Source organism: Mustelus asterias, chromosome 15 (assembly GCF_964213995.1).
Source record: "Mustelus asterias chromosome 15, sMusAst1.hap1.1, whole genome shotgun sequence".
Taxonomy (NCBI): domain Eukaryota; kingdom Metazoa; phylum Chordata; class Chondrichthyes; order Carcharhiniformes; family Triakidae; genus Mustelus; species Mustelus asterias.
This window is the reverse complement of record NC_135815.1, coordinates 16,473,126-16,492,402: the sequence shown is the minus strand read 5'-3', so window position 1 is coordinate 16,492,402 and position 19,277 is coordinate 16,473,126. Positions and strand designations below refer to the sequence as shown.

The following is a 19,277-nucleotide window of genomic DNA, read 5'->3' as shown; positions in this document are numbered from 1 at the left end:
GAGGGGAAGGTCATGGAAATTATAGAAACCCTACAGCACAGAAAGAGGCCATTCAGCCCATCGAGTCTGCACCGACCACAATCCCACCCAGGCCCTACCCCCATACCCCTACATATTTTGCCCACTAATCCCTCTAACCTACGCATCTCAGGCCACTAAGGGCAATTTTAGCATGGCCAATCAACCTAACCTGCACATCTTTGGACCGTGGGAGGAAACCGGAGCACCCGGAGGAAACACACGCAGACACAAGGAGAATGTGCAAACTCCACACAGACAGTGACCCAAGCCGGGAATCGAACCCAGGTCCCTGGAGCTGTGAAGCAGCAGTGCTAACCACTGTGCTACCGTGCCGCCCTAAATTAACTTTTTCCCCGGTGGTTTTCTGCTTCCAATGAAGAACGTCTACAAACGGATTAATTAGCCATCTGTAACACACAGCGGCAGCACTTTGTGCACTGGTGTTCAGGGATAATTAGCTCAGTAATGTATGAATGGAGGCTGGCTGCCGTGCCAATGTTGCACTGGGTTTTTCCTGCATCTGTAATAGTATTTCCGCCAGTGTTAGTTGCTCTGACTGGCTGGCCAACATTGTGATTGGAAACAAGGCTGAGAGAGAGTTGTGTATTACTTGTCAAAGTGCAGGGGATGTGTCCGATGCCTTTGATAATCAACTGTTCTCCCTCATTTTGTCTTTGTAAAACGCGCTGGTCGGATGCAGCCTTGGAATATTGCTTCTGCGTCTAAGGTTCCCCTGTGGTGACCTCATTGGTTCCGCTCCGGTGATGAATGGGAAATTGGAATTCTCTGGGGAGGTTGTGGGCAGCAATCCCCATTCATATTCTCGCTGGGGAGAGGAACATCATGATGTCAGCTTCTTTACTTGAAAGCCTACACCAGTCTTTCCTCCCCAGCCTGCTCTCAGATCATTTTTCTCACACCCGGCGTTTTTCAGGCCCTGTGACTGAAAGCGCCTGCCTCCCTTTCTCAAAATACCCCTCTGCGTTTCTGCTCCATCCACCCCTACACTTCCTTTGCCTCTCCCTTCCTCCCCCGCTGCGGAGTTCACTATTTTACACTTTGGTCTTAAATGCGGGGCAGGCTCGTTGCTGTCTTACAGAGCCCTCACCCTCACACATGCCTCCAAACAGCTGGTGCACACCAGCGGGCAAACCCTGCTACCTAACCTTGGCTCACGAGCTAAGTGAAGGCAGCACAGTGGTTAGCACTGCTGCCTCACAACATTCTAACATTCAACTGCATTCTAATCAGTATTCTGTAATTTTATTTCTGTGTCTGTTTGCACTGTTTGAGAACAGATATCCACTCCATCTGACGAAGGAGCTGTGCTCCGAAAGCTTATGGTATTTGCTACCAAATAAACCTGTTGGACTTTAACCTGGTGTTGTGAGACTTCTTACTGTGCCTCACAACGCCAGGGACCCGAGTTCGATTCCCGGCTTGGGTCACTGTCTGTGCGGAGTCTGCACATTCTCCCCCTGTCAGCGTGGGTTTCCTCCGGGTGCTCCAGTTTCCTCCCACTGTCCGAAAGACGTGCTGGTTAGGTGCTTCGGCCATGCTAAATTCTCCCTCAGTGTACCCGAACAGGCGCCGGAGTGTGACAACTAGGGGATTTGCACAGTAACTTCATTGCAGTGTTAATGTAAGCCTACTTGTGACACTAATAAACAAACTTTAAATGTAAACTTAGTTCTTGAATAAAAATGGCTGCCTTACTCCCTGGGCTCTGCTCTTGTTAGTCTTTCACCAGCCGGCGGGAGGAGGACAAAGTTATTCTGATTGCCTCCTCAAGGCTGATTTTCCAGTGCAGTGCTGAGGGAGTGCTGCACTGATGGATAATATGGATAAAATATTAAATGAAGGCCCCATGTCCCTGCCAACTCAAGTGGATGTAAACAACTCTGTGGCACTGTTTCAAAGAAAGTTTATTTATTAATGTCACAAGTAGGCTTACATTAACACTGCAATGAAGTTATTGTGAAAATCCCCTAGTTGCCATACTCCTGTTTGGGTACACTGAAGGAGAATTTAGCCAATGCATCTAACCTGCACGTCTTTTGGACTGTGGGAGGAAACCAGAGCACCCGAGGAAATTCACGCAGAGACGGGGAGAACGTACAGACTTTGCACAGACAGTGACCCAAGCCGGGAATCGAACCTGGGTCCCTGGCGCTGTGAGGCAGCAGTGCTAACCACTGTGCCGCCCCTGTGGTGTCTCAGTGATAACCGCACCATGACGGACAGACCGAATGTGACACAAACATAACATTCTGCACTGAGCATTCCGGAAAGCTCACATTCATATCAGATAAACACTTCCACCTGACTTTCATCATCCTTACGACTTGTCTTGTACAATATAAACAGAATATACCATGAGGATCTGTGGAGTCTGATTTACACTCTCACTTTTAATTCTGACTGTAATTCACTCGGTAGCGATGCTGCCTTGTCGTGGGATATACGTTGTAGATTATCCCTCCTGTCCCTATACTGTTTGTGAACTATATCTAACAGGTCAAGAAGCTTTGCAAAACAATTTATAATGAATGCGGCTCCTTTATTGAATAACTTCATTCGACTCGGTTCAAGCTTTTTACTGCATTAAGGCAAATAAAATCTACATTTGGTAATGGGAAAATCCCATTTTCTCTTGTAGGAGATTATAGAACCCAGGGCCTCTGTTTAAAAATAAGGGGTCACAGAACCTTTACAGTGCAGGAGACCATTCGTATAGACCATAAGACATAGGAGCAGAATTAGGCCACTCGGCCCATCGAGTCTGCTCCGCCATTCAATCATGGCTGATATTTTCCTCATCCCCATTCTCCTGCCTTTTCCCCATAGCCTCTGATCCCTTTATTAATCAAGAACCTATCTATCTCTGTCTTAAAGACACTCAATGACACAGCCATCTGTGGCAAAGAGTTAAAAATCCATTTACCAAGAGTGGGGTTCGAACCCACGCAGATATATGTCCATTGGATCTTAAGTCCAACGCCTTAACCACTCATCCATCCTGGTAGGAGACAGTCGGCCCTTTGAGTCTGCACTGACTCTCTGAAAGCGCATTCTACTCAGTCCCTGTAACCTTGCACATGCTAAATTCTCCCTCAGTGTACCTGAGCAGGTGCTGGATTGTGGCCGCTCGGGGGTTTTCACAGTAACTTCATTGCAGTGTTAATGTAAGCCTACTTGTGACGCTAATAAATAAACATAGGAATGTTTAGCCATAAACATTCTTTCCTTCCACATAGCAATTCCCATTTGAATATCCGGATTGAACCTGCCTTCGCCACCCTCTTGGGAAGTTCATTCCAGACTTCAACCACCCTCTGCATGTTTTCCTCACATCACTTCTACTCCTTTTGCCCATTCTTCAGAATCTGCAGCCTTTGTTCTTGATGTCCTCTTGAGAGGGAGCAGTTTCTCACTATTTACCCTGTCCATGCCCCTCAGGATCTTTGCCACGTATGACTCCAACCAGTGGAAAGTTTGCTCCCTGATTCCCATTGACTTAAATTTTGTTGGGGCTCCTAGAAGCCATTCTCGGTCAAATGTGGCCTTGATGTCAAGGTCCTCTTGAAGACCAGAGTGGTAGACTGTGTATGGAACCAAAAGAGATGGGGGAGATGCTAAATGTTTTTTTTGCATCCGTATTTACTGAGGAAACGGGCATGAAGTCTACGGAAATAGGGCAAACAGGTAGGGAGGCCATGGAACCTTTACAGATTAAAGGGGAGGAGGTGCTCACTGTCTTGAGGCAAATCAGAGTGGATAAATCCCCAGGACCAGACAGGGTATTCCCACGGACCTTGAGGGAAGCTAGTGTTGAACTTGCAGGGGCCCTGGCAGACATATTTAAAATGTCAGTATTCACGGGGGAGGTGCCGGATGATAATCCAGGAAATTATAGGCCAGTAAATTTGACGTCGGTGGTAGGCAAGTTATTGGAAGGTGTGATAAGGGATAGGATCTACAAATATTTGGATAGACAGGGACTTATTAGGGAGAATCAACATGGCTTTGTGCGTGGTAGGTCATGTTTGACCAATCTATTAGAGTTTTTCGAGGAGGTTACCAGGAAAGTGGATGAAGGGAAGGCGGTGGATGTTGTCTACCTGGATTTCAGCAAGGCCTTTGACAAGGTCCCTCATGGGAGGTTAGTTAGGAAGGTTCAGTCGCTGGGTATACATGGGGAGGTAGTAAATTGGATTAGACACTGGCTCAATGGAAGAAGCCAGAGAGTGGTTGTGGAGGATTGCTTCTCTGAGTGGAGGCCTGTGACTAGTGGTGTGCCGCAGGGATTGGTGTTGGGTCCATTGTTGTTTGTCATTTATATCAATGATCTGGATGATAATGTGGTAAATTGGATCAGCAAGTTTGCTGATACAACGATTGGAGGTGTAGTGGACAGTGAGGAAGGTTTTCAAAGCTTGCAGAGGGATTTGGACCAACTAGAAAAATGGGCTGAAAAATGGCAAATGGAATTTAACGCAGACAAGTGTGAGATATTGCACATTGGAAGGACAAACCGAAGTAGAACGTACAGGGTAAATGGTAGGACTCTGAAGAGTGCAGTTGAACAGAGGGATCTGGGAATACAAGTACAGAATTCCCTAAAAGTGACGTCACAGATGGATAGGGTCGTAAAGAGTGCCTTTGGTACATTGGCCTTTATAAATCGGAGTATCGAGTATAAAAGTTGGAGTGTTATGGTAAGGTTATATAAGGCATTGGTGAGGCCGAATTTGGAGTATTGTGTACAGTTTTGGTCACCTCGTTACAGGAAGGATGTAAATAAGGTTGAAAGAGTGCAGAGAAGGTTCACAAGGATGTTGCCGGGACTTGAGAAGCTGAGTTACAGAGAGAGATTGAATAGGTTGGGACTTTATTCCCTGGAGCGTAGAAGATTGAGGGGAGATTTGATAGAGGTGTATAAGATTTTGATGGGTATAGATAGAGTGAATGCAGCAGGCTTTTTCCGCTGAGGCTAGGGGAGAAAAAAACCAGAGGGCATGGGTTAAGGGTGAAAGGAGAAAAGTTTAAAGGGAATATTAGGGGGGGCTTCTTCACGCAGAGAGTGGTGGGAGTGTGGAATGAGCTGCCGGATAAAGTGGTAAATGCTTTTAACATTTAAGAAAAACTTGGATGGGTTCATGGATGAGAGGGGTGTGGAGGGATATGGTCCAAGTGCAGGTCAGTGGGACTAGGCAAAAAATGGTTCGGCACAGACAAGAAGGGCCAAAAGGCCTGTTTCTGAGCTGTAATTTTCTATGGTTCTATGGGCTGTCACTCTCACCTCAGCCCTGGAATTCAGCTCTTTTGTCCATGTTTGAACCAAGGCTGTAATGGGGCCAGGAGCTGAGTGACTCTGGCGGAACCCAAACTGAGCGTCCAAGAACAGCTTATTGCTGAGTAAGTGCCACTTGATAGCACTGTTGATGACACTCTCCTTCACTTTACGGATGATCAAGAGTACACTGATGAGGCGGTAATTTGCCAGGTTGGTCTTGTCCTGTGTCTTGTGTACAGGACATACCTGGGCAATGTTCCACATTGCCGGGTTTACGCCAGTGTTGTAGCTGTACTGGAACAGCTTGGCTAGGGGTGCGGCAAGTTCAGGAGCACAAGTACTGGAGTACTATTGCTGGAATATTGTCAGGGCCCATAGTCTTTGCAGTATCCAGTGCCTCCAGCCATTTCTTGATATCACGTGGAGTGAATCGAATCGGCTGAAGACTGACAGCTTTGATGCTGGGGACCTCAGGAGGAGGCCAAGAGGGATCATCCACTCGGCACTTGAGGGGGAAGATTGTTGCGAATGCCTTATCTTTTGCACAGATGTGCTGAGCTCCTGGCATGCCCTCCTGCACTCTTCATTGAACCTGTAAGGCAGGTAAGCGATTGAGGGGAATATTAAGTGCCCACATGCACTGTTACTTCCTGCCATGGTGGGATTTGAGTCCATGTCTTCAGATCATTAGCCTGCTTGCGGGGATTCCTATTCCAGGGACATTACCACTACGCCACTGTCTCCCCCCGAGGCCACAGGGAAGGGAATGGGGGTAGTTGGGCTAGCTGAGTTGCTCTTGCAGCGAGCTGGCACGGGCACAGTGGGCAGAATAGATTCCTTCTGTACGGTAACCATTTTACGATTCCATGGTGTATAACTCAATTCTGTTTTTGACCTTTTTCTAACAATGACTTTTGATGGTTGTGTTTCATGGTGACTGTGTTGCAGATTTTATTTTTACTGAATGACTCATTGGTGTCCTTCTCTCTCAGCTTGATGCCTCTGCCATCACAGCCACTGATGATGCTTGTACAGCGAGGTCAAACCCAACAGTTCACCTTCAAACCTAAATATTACAATCAGAAGTTTTACCCCGGAGGACAGGCTGCAGAAGGCCCCCTGCCCCAAACTTCATCTGGATCTTCCTTCCAAGGTTAGTTTCTGTGTTGTAAGTCTCCCAGATTCCATACCTGGAAGTCTTGCGTGTTACAAGCGAGCGGGCACAGCAGTGAGCGGGATTAATTGCCGATTGGAATCTCTTGACTTGCAATATTCAGTGTCTTGTCTTCGTTTATCACCTCCTGAGGGAAGGTGGTGGCGAAGTGGTATTGTCGCTGGGCTGTTAATCCAGAAACCCAGAGTAATGCTCTGGGGATCAGGGTTCAAATCCCACCACAGCAGATGGTGAAATTGGAATTAAAAGTCTATTTATCAGTCACAAGTAAGGCTTACATTAACACTACAAAGAAGTTACTGCGAAATTCCCCTAGTTGTCACACTCTGGTGCCTGTTTGGGTCAATGCACCTAACCAGCACGTCTTTCAGACTGTGGGAGGAAACTGGAGGAAATCCACGGGGAGAACGTGCAGACTCTGCACAGACAGTGACCCAAGCGGGAATTGAACCCGGGTCTCTGGCACTGTGAGGCAGCAGTGCTAACCACTGTGCCACCCACAGATGATGGATATAAATCTGGATGACCATGAAAACCATTGTCAATTGTTGTAAAAACCCACCTGGTTCACTAATGTCCTTTAGGGAAGGGAATCTGCTGTCCTTACCTGGTTTGGCCTACACGTGACTCCAGAGCCACAGCAATGTGGTTGACTCGTAACTGCCACTCAGTTCAAGGGCAATTAGGGATTGGTAACTGCCGGCCTTGGCAGTGAGGCCCACATCCCATGAAATAATAAAAAAAAATTGATAATTTATCTCACTGCTGTTTGTTGGACATAGCTGGTAGAGGAAAGCGGCTAAATTAATCTCCATAATTGTTACTGCACTCCAAAACTCATGTTGATACATTGTGATGCAACTCTATAATTTTGCCTTTTAAAAAGCATTTAGACAGTTACATAGGTAAGATGGGTATAGAGGGATATGGGCCAAATGCGGGCAATTGGGATTAGCTTCGGTTTAAAAAAAGGGCGGCATGGACAAGTTGGGCCGAAGGGCCTGTTTCCATGCTGTAAATCTCTATGACTCTATAATCAGGCACTATATGAATGCGAATATCATACTGCACTCGGTAGCAATCAGTGGCAGGGTCACTGCCTTCCTTCTGAACCCACTAAGGGCCAGTTGTAACATCCAAATACTTCCCCTGCTGAGATCAGCTTACATTATTGAGGCTATTGAGTTGGACGATCAGCCATGATTGTGATGAATGGCAGAGCAGACTCGAAGGGCCGAATGGCCTCCTCCTGCTCCTATCTTCTATGTTTCTGTGTTTCTATTAGTAAAGGCACCTCCTGGTTTGACCTGCTGAGTGCCCGAGCCAGCGTAATGTATGTTCGACCAGGATGCAGCTGCAGTGTGTTATTAAAGGGCCACGGTGGATCATGGCACTGAACAGCTGGACAGCTACTTTGGGATGAACATTTTGCCGAATTGTTCACCGAGGTGTAAACAGTCCAATTCCTGAGTGGGTAGTGCTCACTACAACCCTCCTGCTCTAGTCAAACGGGACAACTCTGGGGAAAAAAGTGGCACGTTGGTCAGCATTGCCGCCTCATAGCGCCAGGGACCCAGGTTCGATTCCCGGCTCGGGTCACTGTCTGTGTGAAGTCTACACATTCTCCCCGTATCTGCGTGGGTCTCCTCCGGGGTTCTCTGGTTTCCTCCCACAGCCCAAAGATGAGCAGGTTAGGTAAACTGACTGTGCTAAATTACGCCTTTGCGTCCCAAGATGTGTAGATTGAACATAAGATTAGGAGCAGGAGTGGGACATCAGGCCTCTTGTGCCTGCTCTGCCATTCAATGAGATCATGGCTGATCTTTTGGATGATCTTTTAGCCATGGTAAATGTATGGGATCACAGGGATAAGGGAGAGAGCCTGGGTAAGATACTCTGTCAGAGTCAGTGCAGACTCAATGGGCCGAATGGCCTCTTCTGCACTGAAGGGATTCTCTGATTCTATGACTACATTTGATTTAAGGCACATCGAAGGAAAGTAGTTTCTGTTCAAATTATTTTGTCAAATCTCTGTCTGGAGTTGAATACTGTGCTCTAACTTTAAACTTATACTAGATTTTCAGGTGTTTTAGATTATTTTTTCTTGTCCTGTTCTGTGCATTATTGCCAGCTTACTGAAACCCATATTCCCAAGTCTCCCTTGGACATTGATTACTTTGCGCTGTGGGTTACTGGGGCTGGGTTAGAGGGGAGACATCTACAAGGTGGGACACAGGAACATTCATCCCAATGGCTGCAGGCATTGTGAGCCAGCCTTGAGAATGGAAACGCATCGCAACTGGTTACTGCTTGTCGGGTCCATTCATTCCTCAGAATAGACATAGACGGCACTGATACAAAGTTTTATGGAGCAGCATTTAAAATTAACACATTACAGAAAGCGAAGAAACTGATTTACTGGGAGAGAGAGATGAAGTCTTTTGCATATATAAAGCAAACCACGCACAGGCTCAACACTGCTACCGGGACTCTTTGAGGAGAAAATTGCCCCTGAGCGTCCCGAGATGTGTAGGTTAGATGGATTAGCCGTGGGAAATACACGGGGTTCCGGGAATAGGGCAGGGAAGAGGGCCTGGGTAAGATTCTCTGTCAGAGAGTCGGTGCAGACTTGATGGGCCGAATGACCTCTTCTGCACTGTTGGGATTCTATGATCTTTTCGAATGGCAGAATAGGCTAGAAGGGCTGAATGGCCTATTCCTAACGCTCTCACGCTTTTTAAGTCTTTCTTTCAATTCTCAACGTTTCAGCTGAATGGATTTGGATTTCTACTCGTGATTTTAGAAGGAAGCTCAACGTTCTAAAAAAGAACTCACTGCCCTGTTCACGACAACCACTCCCACCGCTATGCGAACAATGCCAAGTGACAGGTGTGCCACCATATCATTGTGAAACCCCATTGCTGTTCTTCATCCTGGCAATAACACTGTTTGCCCGAGACCTTTCGCCATGCATTCCGCAACAACGTCAGGGCTTCATATCATCCGGGGTTTGAACTTTGGTTCAAACTTTGAGGAATAAGTAAATGTTGGACACTACAATTTAGCTACAGCGGTGCTTTGGGCTGGGGAGGGTGAAGTTGGCCTGGGCCATCCCAATGCTTCTCGTTTGGGCCCAGTGACAGCTGGAGGAAGATGTTCATGCCTGAACATCAGGAGAGTCAGCTTGGTGGGGGGAGGGGGTTGGGGGAGCTACCTCACACAGTGTGTTCGGAAAGGTTTGGTTGCATTCACTTTGCAGGCTCATGCATGAGGAAGGCCCAATTAGTTAAGGCTGTCAGCACCTTCAGAGGAAAAGAGATTCAGACTGGGAAGGAAGAGTGTTATTGGACACCATGTGGTAAACATATGCCGTGTTATAGTGTTAAAGCGAGAATTTTTCTCTTGTCTCCTTTGGCACTCTGTCGAAATGCTCGATTAATAAATAGACTTTCTCGCAATGAAACGGCTTCCCTTTTGATTTTCTTGCTTCGCGTTGACGGGGCAACTCTCTTCCTCACTGGATTTGTGCAAGATGGGAGCTGTTCTCCGAATTATCTAATAATTGGTGTAATCTCCAGTTATTTGCTGTATGGAATGATTTGGCAACGAAACACTTCTGTTTCTACACATCACCACCAATTATTTTCCAAGCCAAATATTTGCCAGGAAGGCACCTTCTTCTGATAGTGTTTGATTGAGGAACGCAATGAAATAATAAAATAAAGCAGTGATTGTGGCCTTTGCACCTAATGGATATGTTTTTTCAAATTAATTATGTCATAAGTAGGCTTACATTAACACTGCGATGAAGTTACTGTGAAAATCCCCTAGTCGCCACACTCCAGCGCCTGTTTGGGTACACTGAGGGAGAATTTAGCATGGCCAATGCACCTATGCCACGGGGGATACTATCTACAAGATGCACTGCAGCAATTCACCAAAGATCCTTAGGCAGCACCTTCCAAACCCACGACCACTTTCACCTAGAAGGACAAGGGCAGCAGATACATGGGAACACCGCCACCTGCAAGTTCCCCTCCAAGCCACCCACCTTCCTGACTTGGAAATATATCGGCCGTTCCTTTGCAGTCACTGGGTCAAAATCCTGGAATTCCCTCCCTAAAGACATTGTGGGTCAACCCACAGCACGTGGACTGCAGTGATTCAAGAAGGCAGCTCAACACCACCTTCTCAAGGGAAACTAAGGATGGGCAGTAAGTGCTGGCCAGCCAGCGACGCCCATGTCCCACAAATGAATAAAACAATAACCAGCACGTCTTTCAGACTGTGGGAGGAAACCGGAGCCCCCGGAGGAAACCCACACAGCCACGGGGAGAACATGCAGACTTTGTACAGACAGTGACCCAAGCTGGGAATTGAACCCAGGTCCGTGGCACTGTGCAGCAGCAGTGCTAACCACTGTGCCACCGCGCTGCCCTGTGAGCCACACCATGTATTCAGGGGAACAACATCATAATGAAAATACACATATAATTGCAAGTCTGCCTTTTAAAAATGTTATTTTTATATCTCGGCTTCACTTTAACAGTTTCTCATTGCTTTTTTAAAATTCGGCACGGTGGCGTGGTGGTTAGCACTGCTGCCTCACAGCGCCAGGGACCCGGGTTCGATTCCCAACTTGGGTCACTGTGCGGAGTTTGCACATTCTCCCCGTGTCTGCATGGGTTTCCTCCGGGTGCTCCGGTTTCCTCGCACAGTCTGGAAGACGTGCTGGTTAGTTGCATTGGCCATGGTAAATTCTCCCTCAGTGTTACCCGAACAGGCGCCAGAGTGTGGCGACTAGGGGATTTTCGCAGTAACTTCATTGCAATGTTAATGTAAGCCTGCTTGTGACACTGATAATATGAACAATACCACTGGTGGGATTAAAGCTTTAAAATTCTTTTATTAGTGTTGCCATATTGGTAGAGGGCCTCACATGAGTAGGTTATTCTATCCTGTATTTGTCATGCCTGTTCGCTATCGCTTCCTCATGACCCATCCATCCACCATTCCTCCAGTTTGTTCCCACCTTCCCCCAGAAGTTTGGGTTCATCAGGCACCTGTCCCACAGGGAGGTAATGGCGTAATGGCATTGTCACTGGACCAGTAATACAGAGACCCAGGGTAATTTACTGGAGACCCAGGTTCGAATCTCACCATGCCAATGGTGGAGTTTAAATTTGATTACAAATCCGGAATTACCCGTTGTCGTAATAACCCATCTGGTTCGTTTTTAGGGAAGGAAATCTGCCGTCCTTACCTGGTCTGGCCTCCACTCCAGGTTTATAGCAATGTCTTTTGAAATGGCCTCACATGCCTCTCAGTTTGAGGGCAATTAGGGATGGGTAATAAATGCTGGTCCAGTCAGTGACATCCACATCCATGAATAATTTTTTAAAAGCCTAATGGGGTGATAATAGGGCATAACATGTTCACTGTTGTTTCTGGTCTGAAGTGAGGATATAGAAATGTCCAGTAATATGGAAAAATAAGCTAATTGAAGTAAGACATAACAACTTAAAAATCTTCCCTGTGGCAGAGCAAGAATATATTTCAAATAAGTAAGGGGACACATGTTGCCAAAGAGACAGCTTTTATCTCATCATAGAATCATAGAATCCCTACAGAAGGAGGCCATTCAGCCCATCAGGCCTGCACTGACAACAATCCCGCCCCTAGGGTCAATTTAGCATGGCCAATCAACCTAACCCGCAGATCTTTGGACTGTGGGAGGAAACCGGAGCACCCGGAGGAAACCCACGCAGACACGGGGAGAACGTGCAGCCTCCACACAGACACTGACCCAAGCCGGCAATCGAATCTGGATTTAGCCAGTGCCTCCTCTGGCTAAACAGTACCTTGTAAGAAGTTTAACAACACCAGGTTAAAGTCCAACAGGTTTATTTGGTAGCAAAAGCCACACAAGCTTTCGGAGCCTTAAACTCCTTCTTCAGGTGAGTGGGAATTCTGTTCACAAACAGGGCATATAAAGACACAGAGTTAATTTACAGAATAATGGTTGGAATGCGAATACTTACAACTAATCAAGTCTTAAAGGTACAAACAATCACAAACACATCCAACCATTATTCATGTAAATTGAGTTTGTGTCTTTATATGCTCTGTTTGTGAACAGAATTCCCACTCACCTGAAGAAGGGGCTTGGAGCTCCGAAAGCTTGTGTGGCTTTTGCTACTAAATAAACCTGTTGGACTTTAACCTGGTGTTGTTAAACTTCTTACTGTGTTTACCCCAGTCCAACGCCCGCATCTCCACATCATACATATAACAATGCCAGGAAAAGTGCAAGTAAAGTTTTACTCAGTCGATAGCAAGGCCGGAATTGGACCTGGGTTCCTGGTGCTGTGAGGCAGCAGTGCTAACTACTGTGCCGCCCTGCGTTGTGTTAAAACACTTTTCCTTTATCAAGCAAATAACAGTTTGCGAAAGCCCTCTTAAGTGTATATCTCTTGTACACATAAAGCCCAATCTCCTGCTCTCTAAGGATAACAGATAATTCCTATTAGACATGGGTGACTTGTGGGCAATAGAAATGAATGCTACGCGTTGACTGGGCTATTGCCATGTATTAGATCTTTGCACCCTGATTGGAGTGGCAACATTATGCTCCGCCAGTGTGGGAAACAGATGTGGAATGCATCTGCAGGTCAGCGATTGACAGCTTTCTCATACTTTCAAGAAATATCAGGAAGTATCATCTATGTTCACAGAGGCCTGTGACATCAGGCAGAGTGGATGACTCATGTCCTTGGGTATGAGCCATCTCTGTTACGGTGGCTAATGCCAAACAGCATTCATGTGATAAATACATGACATTACATGTGCTGCAAGCTTGCTATTCATAGTGTAATTGCTGCGGTGGATCCGATTCGAGAGAGGAATCATCTTCAAAGAATAGATTTTTGGAAAATGCTGGGCTGAGGTTGCCGAATACATGTTGGTGATTTCTACAGCCAGAGTTCAAAGGGTGATCACTCCAAGATGTTTGTTGTCTTCAGCTTGCACCCAAACTATATTTCAGGGCGCACAAAGAATCATAGAATGCCTACAGTGCAGAAGGAGGCCATTCAGCCCATTGAGCCTGCACTGACAACAATCTCACCCAGCTACCCCACTAATCCCCCTGACACTAAGGGGCAATGGCCAATAAACCTAACCAGCACATCTTTAGACTGTGGGAGGAAACCGGAGCACCCGGAGGAAACCCACGCAGACACGGGGGGAACGTGCAGGCTCCGCACAGATAGTGACCCAAGCCGGGAATTGAACCCAGGTCCCTGGCGCTATGAGGCAGCAGTGCTGACCACCGTGCCGTCCCATTGATCCATTTGCCACTCTCATGCACAAAGATGCCTCTCTCCTCCTTCAATATTTAACCTTTCCGTCCAGTTTGAAAACCAACCCCAGCCACAAACTATATTTCAGGGCACACATAGAACCATAGAATCCCTACAGTGCAGAAGGAGGCCATTCGGCCCATTGAGTCTGCACTGACAACAATCCCACCCAGACTCTATCCCCGTAACCCCACGTATTTTCCTGGAATTCCTCTTGACACTAAGGGGCAATTTTAGCATGGCCAATCAACCTAACTCGCACATCTTTGGACTGTGGGAGGAATCCGGAGCACCTGGAGGAAACCCACGCAGACACGGGGAGAATGTGCAAACTCCACACAGACAGTGACCCGAGCTGGGAATTGAACCCGGGTCCCTGGCGCAGTGAGACAACAGTGCTAACCACTGTGTTGCCCACAAATCTGGCGACACTTTGTGTGATGGCCATAAGGAGAAGGAGCGCTATCTAAAATGTGGACAGTTCAGATGTTGAGTCTGTGAATCACGATAAGACTAATTACCAAATGGGACAAAGTGATGCCACATGATATGAACATTTGTAAATGAATGCAGTTTCTTTGCTCGCTATTTTATGGAATACTTTATGGAATCATAGTATAGTTGCAGACAGAGGGAGGCCTTTCAGCCCATCTGCCTCAGGAAAATCTAGCTCCTCTCACAGCCCCACCCTGTGGCCCTGCAAATACTTTTGTTCAGGTGTTTATCCGATTCCCTTCTCAAAGCCACAATTGAATCTTCCTCCACCACCCTTTCAGGCGAGTGCATTCCCGACCCAAATCACTTATTTTACTGAGTTTAAAGCCCTATTGACTGGAGGAAACAGGAAGAGATAAGCATCCCTACAGTGCTTCCACCCTTCCTTCCCCTGTCACCTGTTTATGCAGCTAAAACGTGGCCTACTATGAACAAAAATTGTCAAGTCTCTTTGGTGATTTTGTGTTCCTTATAAGACAACCCACATTGGGGTAATGTTGGAGATGCTTCATATAACTTGAGGGGAAGTTCAACCTGATATTCTGGAGTCCAACAGTCTCCCAGCAACTGAAAGAGAAAATGCTGGAAAATCTCAGCAGGTCTGGCAGCATCTGTAAGGAGAGAAAAGAGCTGACGTTTCGAGTCAAAGCGTTGACACAGAGTCACCTGGACTTGAAACTTCAGCTCTTTTCTCTCCTTACAGATGCTGCCAGACCTGCTGAGATTTTCCAGCATTTTCTTTTTTGGTTTTAGATTCCAGCATCCACTATAATTTGCTTTTATCCAGTCTTCCAGCAACCTTCACTGGCAATATCTGGAATAATGTTCAAGTCCCATGTGACTTTTTATTCATTCGTGGGACATGAGCGTCGCTGGCTGGCCAGTATTTATTGCCCATCCCTTGTTGCCTGAGAGCAGTTAAGAGTCAACCAAATTGCTGTGGCTCTGGAGTCACATGTAGGCCAGACCAGGTAAGGATGGCAGATTTCCTTCCCTAAAAGATATTAGTGAACCAGATGGGGTTTTCCTGACAATCGACAACGATTTCATGGTAGATTCTTAATTCTGGATATTTTTTATTGAATTCAACATGCACCATGGCAGGATTTGAACCCGGGCCTCCAGAACATGAGCTGAGTTTCTGGATTAATAGTCTAGCGATAATACCAGTGGGCCATCGCTTCCCTCTCCCCCTTATTCAGTGCATTTTCATTTGCCTTGATAGTATGAAGAGTGCACTCATAGAATCCCTACAGTGCAGAAAGAGGCCATTCGGCCCATCAAGTCTGCACCGACCACAATCCCACCCAAGCCCTACCCCCCATATTCCTACACATTTACCCGCTAATCCCTCTAACCTACGCATCTCAGGACACTAAGGGGCAATTTTAGCATGACCAATCAACCTAACCTGCACATCTTTGGACAGTGGGAGGAAACCGGAGCACCCGGAGGAAACCCACGCAGACACGAGGAGAATGTGCAAACTCCACACAGACAGTGAGTGACCCAAGCCGGGAATCGAACCCAGGTCCCTGGAGCCGTGAAGCAGTAGTGCTAACCACTGTGCTACCATGCCGCCCATGGGGGATAGGCCTTGACTTGATACCGAACCTTTTGTGGGGGAAGGGGAGTGTGGGGGATGACGCTCTGGCGAGGGAGTGCGGTGCCCTTGGAGGTGTCATCTGTTGGATGAGATGTTAAGCTCACTTGGATGGATGTATAAGATCCCACGGCATTATTTAGAGGGAGGGCTGAGGGGTGGGGGTGGACCCCAGGGCTCCAGCCGATATTTATCCCTCAGCTAACCTCACTATGAAGCAAATAATCTGGTCGTCATCACTGCTGTTTATGAGAGCTTGCTGTGCGCTGATTTGCTGCCGTGTTTCCTACATGACAACAGTGACTGCACTTGGAAAGCAATTCATTGGCTGGAAAATGCTTTGGGATGCCCTGAGGTCAGGAAGGGGCCGCATCTTCCTTTTGTATCTTACGAAACATAATGAATGATGGTGGGGTGTGACCTTGTCACTTCACCCTCGGGTTGAGATTATGCTGATTATTCACTCAAACGTTGTGGTTTCTGATGTAACCTGAATCTTGAAGGTAAATTGCAGCCCCATTCCCGGAATCCCAGTCACCCGCAGCTCTCTGCTTAATCTTCTCTTCAACATCACAAGACAAAATACTCTTTGATGACCATTGCTACAAATCGGTGAGATAATGTGTGCTGTCAGCGACTGCCAAGGAAAATACGTCTTGAAGGTGGAACGTAGAGCTCCCACTCCAGTTATAATATTATATATTTGTTTTTTTAAAAAAGTGACAGTTGGCAAGGTATAAGGTGCGGAGCCGTGATCTAATCAACGATTATAAAATGCTTGGTCTTCAGTTTAGTTGTTTTATCTGAATCCCGTCATTCAATTCAAGCTTTGCTATTTACTTGCAACCAACCAAAACGTTCGATTTAACTCTTGAACTCACCGTGGGTAGACTTTTGGAATGTGAGTTTGAATAATGACTGAGAGGGGTTTCTACAAGATGGTGCCTGTCTTTGGTATCATGAATACTTCTTGCATTTTTGGTGTAATTTTGGCCCCCTTACCCAAGGAAGGATATTCTGGTCATAGAGGGAGTGCAATGAAGGTTCACCAGACTGATCTTGGGGATGACGGGAATGTTCCCTGAGGAAAGATTGCGGAGACTGTGTTCTCTAGAGTTGAGAAGAACGAGGGGTGATCTCATTGAAGTGTACAAAATTCTTACAGGGCTTGACACGGTAGATACAGGTAGGATGTTTCCCCTGGCTGGGGTGTCTAGAACCAGGAGACACAGAATAAGAGGCCATTTAGAGTGCTTATCATAGAGCACTCCCTCGTTACCTCCTACCTCAACCCCTACCTCAAGTCTTGAATAGACTCATTGACTGAGCACTCCCAGCCCTCTGGGGTAGGGTACCAAAGACTCACAACCCTCTGAGTGAAGACATTTCTCCTCATCTCAGTCCTGTTGTGCTTTTTGGCCAAATCCATATGTTTTTGGTAAGAATTGGCTTGGAACCAATTACATTTTGTTGAAAGTAGAGAGAGGTTTGAGATTCAAGACACTTGCTGAGTGAATACCGCCACAAGATTCCACAGCTTTAGAACAAAAAAGTGTTTTACTATACAACATCAGAAAGATGAAACAACTTGCAGTACCCATCTTGTACTCTAACATTCATTGCTAATAAGGAGTGCACATGAATTAATAGGCAATCTGTTGAACACACCACACTATGCAACAGGTGGCAGATGTGACCAAAACAGAGTCCATGGATTTCTCAACAACCCACCAGTAATGGGTCAACCAATCTTGCTGAAACCCTGTCTATCTGGTCTTCATCTTCAAAAATCTAGCCTGGAAATTCTCTCCAAAGCCACTCCAACTTGGATGGCATCAACAATGGTCCACCTCACAGGGTTTTAGTCTCTCCTCTCGGGATTTTATTCGCTTGGGTTCCTGAGTATGCACTGAAGCACCAGCTCAGAAGCACAATTTCAGGGCTGTGGCCGCACTGAGCAGAAAGCTACTGCTCCAAAGGGATACCTTTGCCCAACATCCCACAGCAAGCAGCCACCAACCTTCTGCTGCCTTCTTGGATCTTCAGGGTTTCTCTTGAGCCTTCTTCACCTCAAGACTTCCCCGCACAGCCCTTTTCCTATTTGTGACCTGTTTTTTTTCCCCTCTGTTTTTCATTAATGAGGACCTACCTCTGTCCCCTGTCTTTGTCCCAACCTGGGACTTCCCTTTGGGACCTGTCCCTGCCTCCTCTCCCTTTGGGACCTCTCCCCATCCCCTCTCCCTTTGGGACCTCTCCCTGTCTCCTCTCCCTTTGGGACCTCTCCCTGTCTCCTCTCCCTTTAGGACCTCTCCCCATCCCCTCTCCCTTTGGGACCTCTCCCTGTCTCCTCTCCCTTTGGGACCTCTCCCTGTCTCCTCTCCCTTTGGGATCACTCCCCGTCTCCTCTCCCTTTAGGACCTCTCCCCATCCCCTCTCCCTTTGGGACCTCTCCCCGTCCCCTCTCCCTTTGGGACCGCTCCCTGTCTCCTCTCCCTTTGGGACCTCTCCCCACCCCCCTCTCCCTTTAGGACCTCTACCCATCCCGTGCTTGGGACCCTAGTCTTCCATGGAGCTCCACTCCAAGTCACTTGACCCAGGTTCTCGCATCATCTCTTATTCCCGCACAGGTGCGCTGGGGCAGAAGACCTCAAAAATTGCAGATCTCCACACGTGCGGCCTGTTTCCCATTAGCAAGAACCCTGAGGTCCATTGGGAGTTGAAATTCCTGCCCTCCGCTCTTCGTGAGCTAACTGTAATTATCACGACCGTCCTATACGGCTCAGCCCTCATCCTGAGACTATGGCCCTGGTTCTAGGCCAACAGGTCAAGAAAAGCAGCCTCTCAGCATCGACCCTCTCAAACACTCAATGACTTAATGTTTCAATGAGATCACTTCATTCTCTTCTAAGCTCTGCGTCAGCTCATCTGCTGAAATTATCATCCATCCCTTTCTTATCTCTAGACTTGATTTTTCTCGTGATATCCTTGCTGACTTTCTATTTCTCATCCTTTATAAAGGGTTTCATCCAAAATTCTGACACCGTAACCTAACTAGCACAAGGTCCTGTATCCAAGGCCTCACATTAAAATATATACTGGCCTTGGATACAGTCCAGAGAAGGTTCACTGGGTTGATCCAGGGTATGGAGGGATTTTTTTTATGAGGGGAGATTGAGTAGGTTGGGCCTGTACTCATTGGAGTTTAGAAGAATGAGAGGAGATCGTATTGAGGCATATAGGATTCTTCGAGGGCTTGGCATGGTAGATGTTGGGAGGTAGTTTCCCCTTCATAGAATCCCTACAGTGCAGAAGGAGGCCATTCGGCCC

At 47.0% G+C, this 19,277-nt stretch overlaps 1 protein-coding gene and 1 non-coding gene across 5 annotated transcripts in view; one reads left to right on the top strand and one right to left on the bottom strand.

Moving 5' to 3' along the window:
- Positions 1-19,277, top strand: part of ltbp1 (latent transforming growth factor beta binding protein 1) — a 356,653-nt gene that overhangs the window by 64,853 nt on the left and 272,523 nt on the right. For all 4 annotated transcript variants that reach the window (XM_078229547.1, XM_078229548.1, XM_078229550.1 and 1 more), the window contains exon 4: positions 6,310-6,470. In XM_078229547.1, coding sequence (XP_078085673.1) covers positions 6,310-6,470 — 161 coding nt within the window. The remainder of the gene's footprint in view (positions 1-6,309; positions 6,471-19,277) is intronic.
- Positions 2,963-3,045, bottom strand: trnal-uaa (transfer RNA leucine (anticodon UAA)). Its single transcript has one exon. It is a non-coding gene; the product is annotated as a tRNA-Leu (tRNA).